This window comes from Tachyglossus aculeatus, chromosome 19 (genome assembly GCF_015852505.1).
Source record: "Tachyglossus aculeatus isolate mTacAcu1 chromosome 19, mTacAcu1.pri, whole genome shotgun sequence".
Classification (NCBI taxonomy): Eukaryota; Metazoa; Chordata; class Mammalia; order Monotremata; family Tachyglossidae; genus Tachyglossus; species Tachyglossus aculeatus.
In genome coordinates this window covers 16,385,904-16,399,292 of record NC_052084.1, presented here as the reverse complement: position 1 = coordinate 16,399,292, position 13,389 = coordinate 16,385,904, and the positions used below count along the sequence as shown (strand labels likewise).

The 13,389-nt window shown below is 56.8% G+C and overlaps 1 protein-coding gene across 1 annotated transcript in view; it reads left to right on the top strand.

Moving 5' to 3' along the window:
• Positions 1 to 13,389, top strand: part of AARS2 (alanyl-tRNA synthetase 2, mitochondrial) — a 26,313-nt gene extending 12,924 nt beyond the window's left edge. The window contains exons 12-24 of the mRNA XM_038760863.1: positions 537 to 682; positions 1,785 to 1,929; positions 4,141 to 4,313; positions 4,470 to 4,583; positions 4,705 to 4,845; positions 6,741 to 6,878; positions 7,441 to 7,550; positions 8,965 to 9,073; positions 9,801 to 9,923; positions 10,314 to 10,424; positions 11,863 to 11,946; positions 12,106 to 12,216; positions 12,859 to 13,389. Of these exons, the coding sequence (XP_038616791.1) occupies positions 537 to 682; positions 1,785 to 1,929; positions 4,141 to 4,313; positions 4,470 to 4,583; positions 4,705 to 4,845; positions 6,741 to 6,878; positions 7,441 to 7,550; positions 8,965 to 9,073; positions 9,801 to 9,923; positions 10,314 to 10,424; positions 11,863 to 11,946; positions 12,106 to 12,216; positions 12,859 to 13,026 (1,673 nt within the window). The 3' untranslated portion in view covers positions 13,027 to 13,389. The remainder of the gene's footprint in view (positions 1 to 536; positions 683 to 1,784; positions 1,930 to 4,140; positions 4,314 to 4,469; positions 4,584 to 4,704; positions 4,846 to 6,740; positions 6,879 to 7,440; positions 7,551 to 8,964; positions 9,074 to 9,800; positions 9,924 to 10,313; positions 10,425 to 11,862; positions 11,947 to 12,105; positions 12,217 to 12,858) is intronic.

The following is a 13,389-nucleotide window of genomic DNA, read 5'->3' as shown; positions in this document are numbered from 1 at the left end:
AGTTGTACTTCCCAAGTGCTTAGTACAGTGCTCTGCACACAGTAAGCGCTCAATAAATACGATTGATTGATTGATTGAAAGTCTCGTTGGGGGAGTTTGGGTAGGGACCGTCTCTATATGTTGCCAGCTTGGACTTCCCCAGCGCTTAGTCCAGTGCTCTGCGCACAGTAAGCATTCAATAAATACGATCGATTGAATAACCTGCATCACCTCTTCCACAGTAATAATAGTTGTGGTGTTTGTGAAGCACTTATTATGTGCCCAGCACTGTATTAAGACCTTTGCCAAGGAACCCCGATCCCGCCCCTTCCGTGCACCTTGAGTTTGTCCGCCCGAAAAGCCGGGGGGGCGAAAGCCCCCGACCCCGGCGTCTAGTGGAGAACAGTGCTTTGCACATAGTAAGCGCGTAACAAATACCAACATTATTATTAGTGGAGGATCTAGGGGGCGGGCAGGCGGGCCCGTGGAGGAGCTAGAGAAAAGATGGGGAGGAGGGCGGTGGTCTCAGCCCCCCTCTCAACGTCCCCCTCCCGCAGCTGAAATGGCCTGGTCCCTGTCGGTGTCCGGGCATCTCGGGCTGACCCTGGACCTGGTGGAACTGATGCTGGAGGAGAAGGGAGTGGAGCTGGACAAGGCGGGGCTGGAGCGGCTGGAGCAGCAGGAGCGGCAGGACGAAGCCAAGGTGAGGCCGAGGAAGCTTACCGAGGGCAGGGGTCACGTCTGCCGACCCCGGCGGCCAGTCGGTGCCGCTTACTGAGCGCCAGCTGGGTACAGAGCCCTGCCTGTGAACTCGCTGGGGGCGGGGAATGGTGCTTGCTTATCATCGTCATCATCATCAATCGTATTTATTGAGCCCTTACTGTGTGCAGAGCACTGGACTGTATTCGTCTCCCAAGCGCTTAGTATGAGAAGTAGCCGGCTCTAGTGGAAAGAGCACTGGCTTTTTAGACTGTGAGCCCTCTGTTGGGGAGGGACTGTCTCTATATGTTGCCAACTTGGACTTCCCAAGCGCTTAGTACAGTGCTCTGCACACAGTAAGTGCTCAATAAATGCGATTGATGATGATGACTGTCTCTATATGTTGCCAACTTGGACTTCCCAAGCGCTTAGTACAGTGCTCTGCACACAGTAAGCGCTCAATAAATGCGATTGATTGATTTGGAGTCAGTCATGGGTTCAAATCCCGCCTTTGCCACTTGTCAGCTGGGTGACTTTGGGCAAGTCACTTCACTTCTCTGGGCCTCAGTTCCCTCATCTGGAAAACGGGGATGAAGACTGTGAGCCCCCCTGTGGGACAGCCTGATCCCCTTGTAACCTCCCCAGCGCTTAGAACAGTGCTTTGCACATAGTGAGCGCTCGGTAAATGCCATTACTATTATAAATGTATTTATATTATCGTCTATTTCCCTCTCTAGACCGTAAGCGCATGATAAATGCCATTACTATTATAAATGTATTTATATTATCGTCCGTTTCCCTCTCTAGACTGTAAGCGCATTACGGAGAGGTAACGTGTCCGCTAATGCTGTTGTAGTGTAGCCTTTCACACCATCAATGCAGCGCTTCTGCGTATCGAAAGCGCTCAATAAATACCATCGATTGACGGATCGGATTCTTTTAGACTGTGAGCTCACTGTTGGGTAGGGACTGTCTCTATATGTTGCCAATTTGTACTTCCCAAGTGCTTAGTACAGTGCTCTGCACATAGTAAGCGCTCAATAAATACGATTGATGATGATCGGGAGGGCTGCCCCCCGCCAACCCTCGCCTCTGTCGCGTCCCAGGCCTCGGCCCCGCAGGTCCAGCTGGCTCGAGGCCCCAGTCTGCAGCTGGACGTCCACGCCCTGGGCGAGCTGCAACGCCGTGGGATCCCCCCGACCGACGACTCGCCCAAGTACCGTTACTCCCTGCAGCCTGACGGGAGCTACGGTAAGACCCCTGGAGGACCTGGGGATCGGGGGGGTCTCCCCCACCCACCCTTTCCCGAAAACGTTCCCCAAACCGGCCGTCGAGGGTCTCTGTGGACTCCCGCCCTGCCTGGTCGGAAGACCCCCCGACTCCGGCTAGCCCAGTCCCAGCTGGGGCCGCGAAGGGCGAGAATTGGGTCCAGGACACACTCCCAAGAGACCCGTTGGCTGCTGTAGGCCTCGCAGCCCGGAGGAAAACTGCATTTAAGCTCTTCCTGGGCTGGAAATCTGGCGGTAAGCCCGCCTACCCCCTCCAACGCCCGGTCTGACCTCGGCTCAGACCCCTGACAAAAGGGAGGCTGGGCCGGAAACGAGCCAGGGCCAAACAAGAAACTTCTATGTGCTTAACAATCAATCAATCGATCGTATTTATTGAGCGCTTACTGTGTGCAGAGCACCGTGCTAAGCGCTTGGGAAGTCCAAGTTGGCAACATCTAGAGACAGTCCCTACCCAACAGCGGGCTCACAGTCTCAAAGGGGGAGGCAGAGAACGAAACCAAACATACTGACAAAATAAAATGAATAGAATAGATATGTACAAGTAAAATAAATAAATAAATAAATAGAGTAATAAATATCATCATCATCAATCGTATTTATTGAGCGCTTACTATGTGCAGAGCACCGTGCTAAGCGCTTGGGAAGTCCAAGTTGGCAACATGTAGAGACAGTCCCTACCCAACAGCAGGCTCACAGTCTCAAAGGGGGAGAAGAGAACAAAACCAAACATACTAACAAAATAAAATAAATAGAATAGGTATGTACAAGTAAAATAAATAGAGTAATAAATATGTACAAACATATATACGTATATACAGGTGCTGTGGGGAAGGGAAGGAGGTAAGATGGGGAGAAAGGGCCAAACCACGGAGCCCGCTGGCTCAACTGGAAGTTTTGCAGGGAAGGCCTCCTTAACAAACACCACAGTTCCCATTGTCGTCATTATTATTATTATGAATAAAAACCGTTTGGTCCGGGATGAGTTCTGGGCCTACCGCACATATGGGACTTCCCCGCGAGCCACCGGGCTGTGACGAGATTCCCTCTCCCAGTCCCCCAGCCTGAAAATCCTCAAATTAGGTGGAAACCAAACCACCGTCGATTTGGGACAGAGCACTGTAGCCTGCTGGCGTGAAGCTCCTGGGTGGGGAGGATTTGTGGCCCACCACGGGGGCTTGGGCCTTCGGTCTGGTCTGGTCTGGTGTAATCTGGCCCTTGGGCTCAGGATATCTGACTAGGCCCAAGCCTAAGAGACTCCAAAGTACCGGCCCGGCAGTCAGAAGGACCTGGATTCTAATCCCGGCTCCCCCACTTATCCGAGGTGTGCCCTTGGGCAAGTCATTTAGCTCCTCTGTTACCTCATCTGGAAAATGGGGATTAATCAATCAGTCAATCATCATCATCATCAATCGTATTTATTGAACGCTTACTGTGTGCAGAGCACTGTACTAAGCGCTTGGGAAGTCCAAGTTGGCAACATCTAGAGACAGTCCCTACCCAACAGCGGGCTCACAGTCTAGAAGGGGGAGACAGAGAACAAAACCAAACATGCTAACAAAATAAAATGAATAGAATAGATAAGTACAAGTAAAATAAATAAATAGAGTAATAAATATGTACAAACATATATACAGGTAAGATTAAGACTGTGAGCCCCATGTGGGGCAGGGACTGCATCCTATCTAATTATCCTGTATCTACCCCAGTACTTAGAACAGTGCCTAGCACATAGTAAGTACTTAACAAACACCGCAAATACTATTGTCATCATTATTATTGTTAATCACTTCTCTGGGCCTCAATTACCTCGTCTGTGAAATGGGGGTGAAGACTGAGCCCCATGTGAGACATGGATCGCGTCCAACTTGATTAACTCCAGCGCTTAGACCAGTGCTTCATTCATTCATTCAATCGTATTTATTGAGCGCTTACTGTGTGCAGAGCACTGGACTAAGCGCTTGGGAAGTCCAAGTTGTCAACATCTAGAGACGGTCCCTACCCAACAGTGGGCTCACTGTCTAGAAGCGGGAGACAGACAACAAAACAAAACATATTAACGAAATATAATAACACTCAGCTGTCGTAACAAAAAAAAAACCGGCCTAAGATCTTACCCTGTTCCCCCTTCTCCTCCCTCTGCTCCTCACCCTCCGCGAACCCCGTGCCTTGCCAGAATTCGGGGCCTGCACGGCCAACGTGCTGCAGATGTATGGAGCGGACGGAGCGGCGGTGGATGAAGTGGGGGGCGGCCAGAATTGCGGCCTTCTCTTGGACAGGACCAGTTTTTACGCCGAGCAAGGCGGGCAGGCGGGGGACAGAGGCTACCTGGTGATCGAGGGGCAGCAGGTGAGCCGGACTGGCCTCCGTCCGCGGGTCGCGGCTCTGCTTCCTTGGCCCCTCGGGGTCGGTCCGTGTCCGCTGTCCCCCGGGGTGAAGGGGGAGGAAGGAGGGAGAACCCCGGGTCTTGGGAAGGCCGGCGCTCCGACCGTCCTTTTCCCGCAGGACGTGCTGTTCCCGGTGGCCGGGGCCCAGCTGTCCGGCGGCTTTGTCCTGCACGAGGTGACGGCCTATGAGCGTCTGCGGGTGGGGGATTGCGTGCAGCTGTTTGTGGATGAGGTGAGAACCCCCGTCCCCCCTGCCCCACACCCTCCACCTCCCGCACCTGGGCGGGTCTCGGGTGTCCCCGTGGGCCCCGGGTGGCCGTGTCACGCATGCGGGGCCCGTCGCGGTCTCGCAGGCGTGGCGTCTGGGCTGCATGGAGAAGCACACGGCCGCCCACCTGCTGAGCTGGGCGCTGAGGCAAGTTCTGGGGCCGGAGGCGGCTCAGCGAGGCGCTCACCTCAGCCCCAAGCAGCTCCGCGTCGACGTGGCAGCCAAGGTGAGCGGGGACGGGGCGGCCGCGGGGACGGAAAGGGAGGGCCCGAGGAGCAGGCCGAGGCGGGAGAGAGGACCGGGCTACCAGTCAGTTGGCCGTATTTGCGGAGCGCTTCCTGTATTCATTCATTCAATCGTATTTATTGAGCGCTTACTGTGCGCAGAGCACCGTACTAACCGCTTGGAAAGCACAATACAGCTATAAAGAGACCATAATGGGCTTGGGGGAGGCAGGCACTAAAAGAGTTAAAAGGAGGGAGGGAGCGATAAAGTACAAAGGGCTACGGAATAAGACCTTTTTTCATTATCCTGGGGGAAGGAAGGGAGACAGGTAACCAAATGCGAAAGTGCTAAAGTGGCAGCAAAGAAAGAAAATAAACTGCAGAAATGAGAAATTAATCAGGGAAGGCCAGTGGAGATGGGAAAGAGCCTTGGTTTACCAGATAGAAAGGGGAAGGGTGTTGGAGTGGCAGTAAAGAAGGAGAATAAACTGCAGAAATGAGAAATTAATCAGGGAAGGCCAATGGAGATGGGAAAGAGCCTTGGAGATGGGAAAGAGCCTTGGTTTACCGGATAAAAAGGGGAAGGGTGCTGGAGTGGCAGTAAAGAAGGAGAATAAACTGCAGAAATGAGAAATTAATCAGGGAAGGCCAATGGAGATGGGAAAGAGCCTTGGTTTACCAGATAGAAAGGGGAAGGGTGTTGAAGTGGCAGTAAAGAAGGAGAATAAACTGCAGAAATGAGAAATTAATCAGGGAAGGCCAATGGAGTTGGGATTACCAGATAAAAAGAGGAAGGGTGTTAGTACACAGAGCACTGTCCTAAGTGCTTGGGAGAGTATGCCGTAATGATATACCAGCCCTGCCCACGACGAGCTTACAGTCTAGAAGGAGAGACAGACGTTAATATTAATGTGACAGAGATGGACATAAGTACTGTGGGGCCCCCCGCCTTACCTCCTTCCCCTCCCCACATCACCTGTATATATGTATATACATTAGTATGGATTTATTACTCTTTATTTTATTTGCACATACTTATTCCGTTTATTTTATTTTGTTAATACGCTTTGTTCCGTTGTCAGTCTCCCCCTACTAGACTGTGAGCCCGCTGTTGGTTAGGGGCTGTCTCTATATGTTGCCAACTTGGACTTCCCAAGCGCTCAGTCCAGTGCTGTGCACGCAGTAAGCGCTCCATAAATACGATTGAATGAATGAATGAAAAGGGATGCAGAAAGGAGCGGGAGAAGAGGAAAGGAGGGCACAGTCGGGGAAGGCCTCTTGGAGGAGGTGTGCCTTCAGTAAGGCGCAGAGAGGGTGGGCTCAGGGAGCGAGGCCACAGACAGCAGGACCGCGGCGGCAGCAGTGGCAGGAGCAGGCGGGGAGGTGAGGGGTGGGCTAGGCTTCTTTTCGCCCCCTCCCCGAGGCTGACCTTCAATCAATCAATCAATCAATCAATCGTATTTATTGAGTGCTTACTGTGTGCAGAGCACTGTACTAAGCGCTTGGGAAGTACAAGTTGGCAACATATAGAGACAGTCCCTACCCAACAGTGGGCTCGCAGTCTATAAGGGGGAGACAGAGAACTAAACCAAACATACTAACAAAATAAAATAAATAGAATAGATATGTACAAGTAAAATAAATAAATAAATAAATAGAGTAATAAATATGTACATATATACAGGTGCTGTGGGGAAGGGAAGGAGGTAAGATGAGGGGGATGGAGAGGGGGACAAGGGGGAGAGGAAGGAAGGGGCTCAGTCCGGGAAGGCCTCCTGGAGGAGGTGAGCTCTCAGTAGGGCCTTGAAGGGAGGAAGAGAGCTAGCTGGGCGGGTGGGCAGAGGGAGGGCATTCCAGGCCCGGGGGATGACATGGGCCCTTCACTCCCCGGCCGCAGGAGAAGCCGAGCCCCGAGCAGCTGCAGGCGGTGGAGGGAGCCGTGCGAGCAGCCGTGGGGCGAGACGAGCCCGTGTACACGGCCGAGGTGCCCCTGGGGCAGACCGCCGCCGTCCCTGGCCTGCGTACCCTGGATGAGGTCCGTCGGCGGCCCCGGGGGGACGGGGAGGCCCCGGGACCGAGCAGTGGTCGATTCAGGGCGAAGAGGGGCTGCTCGGGCTTCCCCCTTCCTCTCCCGTCACCAACCCCTTCCCCTCTCCGTCCGATCCCGGGACCCGGCCCCGGCCCCGGGAGAGGGTTCAGTGGATACAGCTCAGGTCTGGGAGCCGGAAGGTCATAGGTTCCAATCCCGGCCTCGGGCAAGTCCCTCCACTTCTCCGGGCCTCGGTTATCTCGTCTGTAAAATGGAGGTTAAGACTGTGCGTCCTACGCAGGACAGGGACTGTGCCCAACCCGATTTGCTTGTATCCACCCCGGCGCTTAGTACAGTGCCTGGCACATAGTGGGCACTTAACGAAAGCATAATTATCATTATTGTTATGATTATTGTTGACCGTTCTCCGGGCTAGGCCTTCCCCATCTATCCAAGCCCTGCTGGGAGGGAGGGACCATCCCCGCTGTCCAGAGATGTAGCCCTCAATGCACAGTCTCTGCATGCAAGGGGGGTGGGGGGTCTCTGAGCTCTGTTCCTGCCCCGTCAGGTGTACCCAGATCCGGTGAGGGTTGTGGCCGTGGGGGTGCCTGTGGCCGAGGCCCTGGACCCCAACTCGCGGGCGGCATTGCAGACCTCCGTGGAACTGTGCTGTGGCACGTGAGTGAACGCTTCTCGCTTCTCTCCCCCCACCTTCCTCACTGCCCCATCTCTATAGAGCAAAGGCCTGGGACTCCGAAAGTCATGGGTTCTAATCCCGGCTCCGCCCCTGGTTTACTGCGTGACCTTGGGCAAGTCACTTCGCTTCTCTGGGCCTCACTTCCCTCCTCCATAAAATGGGGATCGAGACTGTGAGCCCCACGCGGGACGGGGACCGTGTCCCTTCACTTCTCTGGGCCTCCCTTCCTTCCTCCATAAAATGAGGAGCGAGACTGTGAGCCCCACGCGGGACGGGGACCATGTCCCTCCGCTTCTCTGGGCCTCACTTCCCTCCTCCAGAAAATGGGGATCGAGACCGTGAGCCCCACGGGGGACGGGGACCGTGTCCCTTCACTTCTCTGGGCCTCACTTCCCTCCTCCATCAAATGGGGATCGAGACTGTGAGCCCCATGTGGGACGGGGACTATGTTCCTTTGCTTCTCTGAGCCTCCCTTCCCTCCTCCATAAAATGGGGATCGAGACTGTGAGCCCCACGCGGGACGGGGACCATGTCCCTCCGCTTCTCTGGGCCTCCCTTCCCTCCTCCATAAAATGGGGATCGAGACCGTGAGCCCCACGCGGGACGGGGACTGTGTCCCTTCGCTTCTCTGGGCCTCCCTTCCCTCCTCCATAAAATGGGGATCGAGACCGTGAGCCCCACGCGGGACGGGGACCGTGTCCCTTCGCTTCTCTGGGCCTCCCTTCCCTCCTCCATGAAATGGGGATCGAGACCGTGAGCCCCACACGGGACGGGGACCATGTCCCTTCGCTTCTCTGGGCCTCCCTTCCCTCCTCCATAAAATGGGGATCGAGACCATGAGCCCCACGCGGGACGGGGACCGTATCCCTTCGCTTCTCTGGGCCTCCCTTCCCTCCTCCATAAAATGGGGATCGAGACCGTGAGCCCCACGTGGGATGGGGACCGTGTCCCTTCGCTTCTCTGGGGCTCCCTTCCCTCCTCCAGAAAATGGGGATCAAGAATGTGAGCCCCTCGCGGGACGGGGACCGTGTCCCTTCACTTCTCTGGGCCTCCCTTCCCTCCTCCGTGAACTGGGGATCGAGACTGTGAGCCCCACGCGGGACGGGGATCGTGTCCCGTCGCTTTTCTGGGCCTCACTTCCCTCCTCCAGAAAATGGGGATCGAGACTGTGAGCCCCACCCGGGACGGGGACCGTGTCCAACGTGATTTGCTTGTGTCCACCCTAGCGCTTAGCAAATGCCACAATTATTATTACTATCGTCTTCTGGCCTGAATCCCCTCCCTTCTCCTCTCCCAGCGCGCTGCCAGCCGCCCCCCGCCCAGTCCTCCCCCGGGGCCGGCCCTTCTCCCTGCCGCCCGAACCCGTTCTCCTCTCCCGCTGTCCACCCTCCGCAGGCACCTGCTGCGCACGGGGGCCATAGGGGACCTGAGCATTGTCGGGGAGCGCCAGCTAGTGAAGGGCACCGTCCGCCTGGTCGCGGTCACCGGGGAGCAAGCCCAGCAGGTGGGAGCGGGCCCCTCCGCGGGAGAGGGGCGAGGGGGAAGGGGGTCGATCCCAAGACCCCTCATGGCCTAGTGACAGGGGCATGCACGGGCTTGTCAGTCAGAGGACGTGGGTTCTAATCCCGGCTCCTTCACTCATCTGCTGGGTGGCCTCGGACAAATCACTTCACTTCTCTGCGCCTCAGTTCCCTCATCTGTAAAATGGGGACTAAGACTGGGAGCCCCACATGAGACAACCTGATCACCTTGTATCTACCCCAGCGCTTAGAACAGTTCTTAACAAATACCATCATTATTCATTCAGTCGTATTTATTGAGCGCTTACTGTGTGCAGAGCACTGTACTGAGCGCTTGGGAAGTACAAGTTGGCAACATATAGAGACGGTCCCTACCCAACAGTGGGCTCAAGTCTAGAAAACAGAATAATTATTATTAGCATGGCGTAGTGGAAAGAGCAGGGGCCTGAGCGTCAGAAGGCCACGGGTTCTAATCCCAGCTCTGCCACTTGTCTGCTGTTTGACCTTGGGCGAGTCACTTCGCTTTTCTGGGCCGCGGTTACCTCATCCGAAACCGTGAGCCCCGCGTGGGCCGGGGACCCTGTCCAACACGATTTCCTCGGTTTTACCCCCGCGCTTAGTATAGTGCCCGGTGCACAGTAACCGCTTAATAAATGCCACTATCGTGTTTATTTTTCATTCATTTATTTCTCCCCCTCTCCTTCTCCCTAGGCCCGAGACACGGGCCAGAGCCTGGCAGAAGAGGTGGAAGCAGCAGCCGAGCGGCTGAGCCGGGGGGTCTTAACCGTAAAGGAAGCCCGGCAGCTCTCCAAAGACGTGGGCCGGACCACTCAAGTGAGAAACCGCTCTTTCCTCCTCGGTAACCACCTGCCTCGAACCCGAGGCTTCCCCCCATTCCCCCCGCCTCCTTTCCCTTTCCTTCTAGTCCCTCAGTTCAAGGCTTCCCACCACACGAACGGCTAAATCAGAGTCACGGGCAGGGACGGGAGGGGAAAGTGGCCCCGTTTCGGCCCTCTCTGCCCTGTGACGAGGGGGCAGGAAGTGATGGGATGGCCCCGGCCCACGCGGTGGAGACTACGGTTGGTGTTTTTTGTGGCTCGGGGACCTCTCGGGCTACCAAGCCCGGGTCCGGGAAAAGCCCCAGAGGATGGGCGGAGGCCGGCGGCAGGATGGGGACGCCCCCTCAGCTGATGGCGCTTGGGGGGGTCCCGCCCCGGCTTGCAGGTGGTGGACAGAGCCCTGATGCCTCAGTGGCAGCGGCGGGAGCTACAGGCGGCCCTCAAGGAGCTACAGCGCCGTTCCAATACCACCCTCCGCAAGCTGGAGATCGGGCAGGTGAGGCGGGTGGCGAGGGAGCCCGCCCGGGAGCTTGCCACGGGCCCCAGGACCACCTCCACCAGGCCGAGCATGGGGTTTGGGGGAGCCCTCGGACCCCTTGGTGCCCCGCGGGAAGCGGAGACCACCCGGGCCATCTTGCGCCCGGCTGGAATTCATTCAGTCGTATTTATTGAGCGCTTACGGTGTGCAGAGCACGGTGGCTGGAATGACGCCGCCATTCCGGGATCCCCCTGGGGTAGAGGAGGAGGGATCCGGGAGTCTCCCCAGAACCCCTCTCCCTCCACCATGTGAGTTCTTTCCCTAGGCAGACACGCCCACCTCACTGTGGGTTCGTTCATTCAATCATCCAATGCCGTCCTATTTACTGAGCTCTTGCTTTGTTCAGAGCATTCATTCATTCATTCGATCATATTTATTGAGCGCTTACTGTGTGCAGAGCACTATGCCGAGCGCTTGGGAGGCAATAAACAGACACATTCCTTGCCCACAAGGAGCTAAGTCTAGACGGAGAGACAGGTGTTAATGTAAATAAATTACAGATATCATCAATCGTATTTATTGAGCGCTTACTGTGTGCAGAGCACTGTACTAAGCACTGTAAGATATGTACCAGAAAGCCCGGGGCAGTAGCTTCAGAGGATCCTCAAGCTCTTGAGAAGTGGCGTGGCCTAGTGGATAGAGCTCAGGCTTGGGAATCCAAAGGACCTAGGTTCTAATCCTGGCTCCGCCACTTGTCTGCTCTGTGACCTCAGGCAAGTCACTTCTCTGTGCCTCAGTTCCCTCATCAGGAAAGTGGGGATTAAGACTGCAAGCACCAGGTGGGACATGGACTGTGTGTAACCCAATGAACTTGTATCTACCCAGCGCTTAGAACAGTGCTTGACTCATAGTAAGCACTTAAGTACGATTGTCATTATTATTAGTATTATTAAGCTTGAGTATTAGCTCACCGGGAGCTCAAGGAAATGTGGATTTCCCATTTGATCACCAGCCAAAGAGACAGGGCAGCTGGGATCCCTTATCCCAGGCTTGCCTTGGGCCAGGAGAATAAGCGCTTACTACGTGCCAAGCACTGTTCTAAGTGCTGGGGTAGATGCAAGGTAATGGGGTGGTCCCACATGGGGCTCACGGTCTTAATCCCCGTTTTACAGATGAGGGAACTGAGGCCCAGAGAAGTGAAGTGACTTGCCCAGAGTCACACAGCTGACAATTGGCGGAGCTGGGATTGGAACCCACGACCTCCGACTCCCAAGCCCGGGCTCTTTCCACTAAGCCACGCCGCAGGAACTGGGAGTCCAGGGCGTCCAGCGGCCTGGCCCCAAAGAGCCCCTAAGAGGCCGGGGTGTGGATTGGGCTGGTTCCCCGGGTGGAGTTCTGATCTGCTACCATGGCAGAGCGCTGAGGCGGCCTTCCCCGTTCTCTCCCCGGCCCCAAGGCGGCAGAGAGGACCCAGGAGCTGCTGAGCAGGCACCCCGCGGGACCCCTCATCGTGGACACGGTCCCGGCTGACTCCCTCTCGGTGCCTTCTGACGTCTCGCGGGGGGCCTGGGGAAGGAGCGGAGCAGGAGGGCGAGGGGAAACGGGGCGGAAAGAGTCGGAGAGGGGGCCGGGCTGGTGGCGGTGGTACCCAAGGGGGCCCCGGAGGGAAAGGACAGGCCCTAAGTGCCGCCTCCGGCAGGTGCTCGTCAAGGTGGTCAACCAGCTGTCCGACCGGAGGCCGGACTCTTCCGTGTTGCTGCTGAGTCCCCAGCCCCTGGGGAAAGTCCTGTGCGCCTGCCGGGTGGCCAAGGTGAACGGGGGTCCGAGGGCCCCGGGGGAACTCGGGGGACGGAAGGGGGAACGTTCCCCTGCTCCTCAGAGAGGCCCAGGTCCTCCCCAAGCCTGAGGAGCAGGTGTCTCGTGGAGCTAAAAACCGCCAGAGAAATCTGGGTCTCCCTCGCTCACATCGCCTCGTTCCCTTACCGCAGGGTCCTTAGCGTCAGGAAGTTCTTCCTCGTATTTACCTCAGTGCCCCCCACTCCCCCCCAACTCTGGGGCTCCCTAGCCTATATTATTCCCCCCACACCCCTAACCCCGGGGGGCCCAGGGGTCGGTTGGTCACAGCAGCGGGGGGAGCGGGAATGGAGTCGGTGACGAGGGAACCCAATCCGGCTCCGTTGCCAAATAAGACCTCGGCCACCGCAGCAACAGAGAAGCACAAGCGCATGGGCCCAGGGCTAATCTCAGCTCTGCTGTGTGACTCTGGGCGGGTCATTTCACTTCCCCGGGCCTCCGTTTCCTCACCCGTTAAATGGGGATAAAGACTGCGAGCCCCAGGTTGGGCGACCTGATAAGCTTGTATTGAGAACAGCGCCTGGCATATAGTAAGCGCTTAAGACAGGAGGAGGAGCCCCCGGCCCTCGCCCCCGACCGCCTTTGCTCTGTTTCCCAGGTGACGGAGTCCGCCCTGTCCGCCAGCGACTGGGCCCTGGCCGTGTGCGGCTCCATGGGGGGCAGGGCCCAGGGCTCCCGATTCCTGGCAAACGGCGAAGGGCACGCTGCCGACCTGGGGGCCGCCCTCTCCGCCGCCCGCGCCTTCGTCGCCCGGGGCCGGCTGTGACCCGGCCCGCCGGATCGGGAGGAAGCCGGGAGTCCCCGAGGCCGGGGGGCCGGCGTCCGGGGCCAACCTGGCAGCCCCTCTTGGCATCTCTGCCCGCCTTGGTGGGGTCGGGTGCGGAAACCAGGCTAGCAGGGGCTCTCCGCCCTTCAGAGCAGGGTGGAGGAAGAAGGAGGATGACGAGCCCTTAATTCTCCCCCCTCTGCTAATCACCCAGTCCGGGCAGGTCGGGACTGGGGGAGGCTGCCGAGCCCCCCTGAGGGGCAAGAGGGACTGATGGATGAATCAGTCCAAGGGACTCAAACCTTGAAGCGGGGAGAGGTGAGTTAGTGGGAAGTGGCTGGCAATTAAACAGTATTTCCCAGA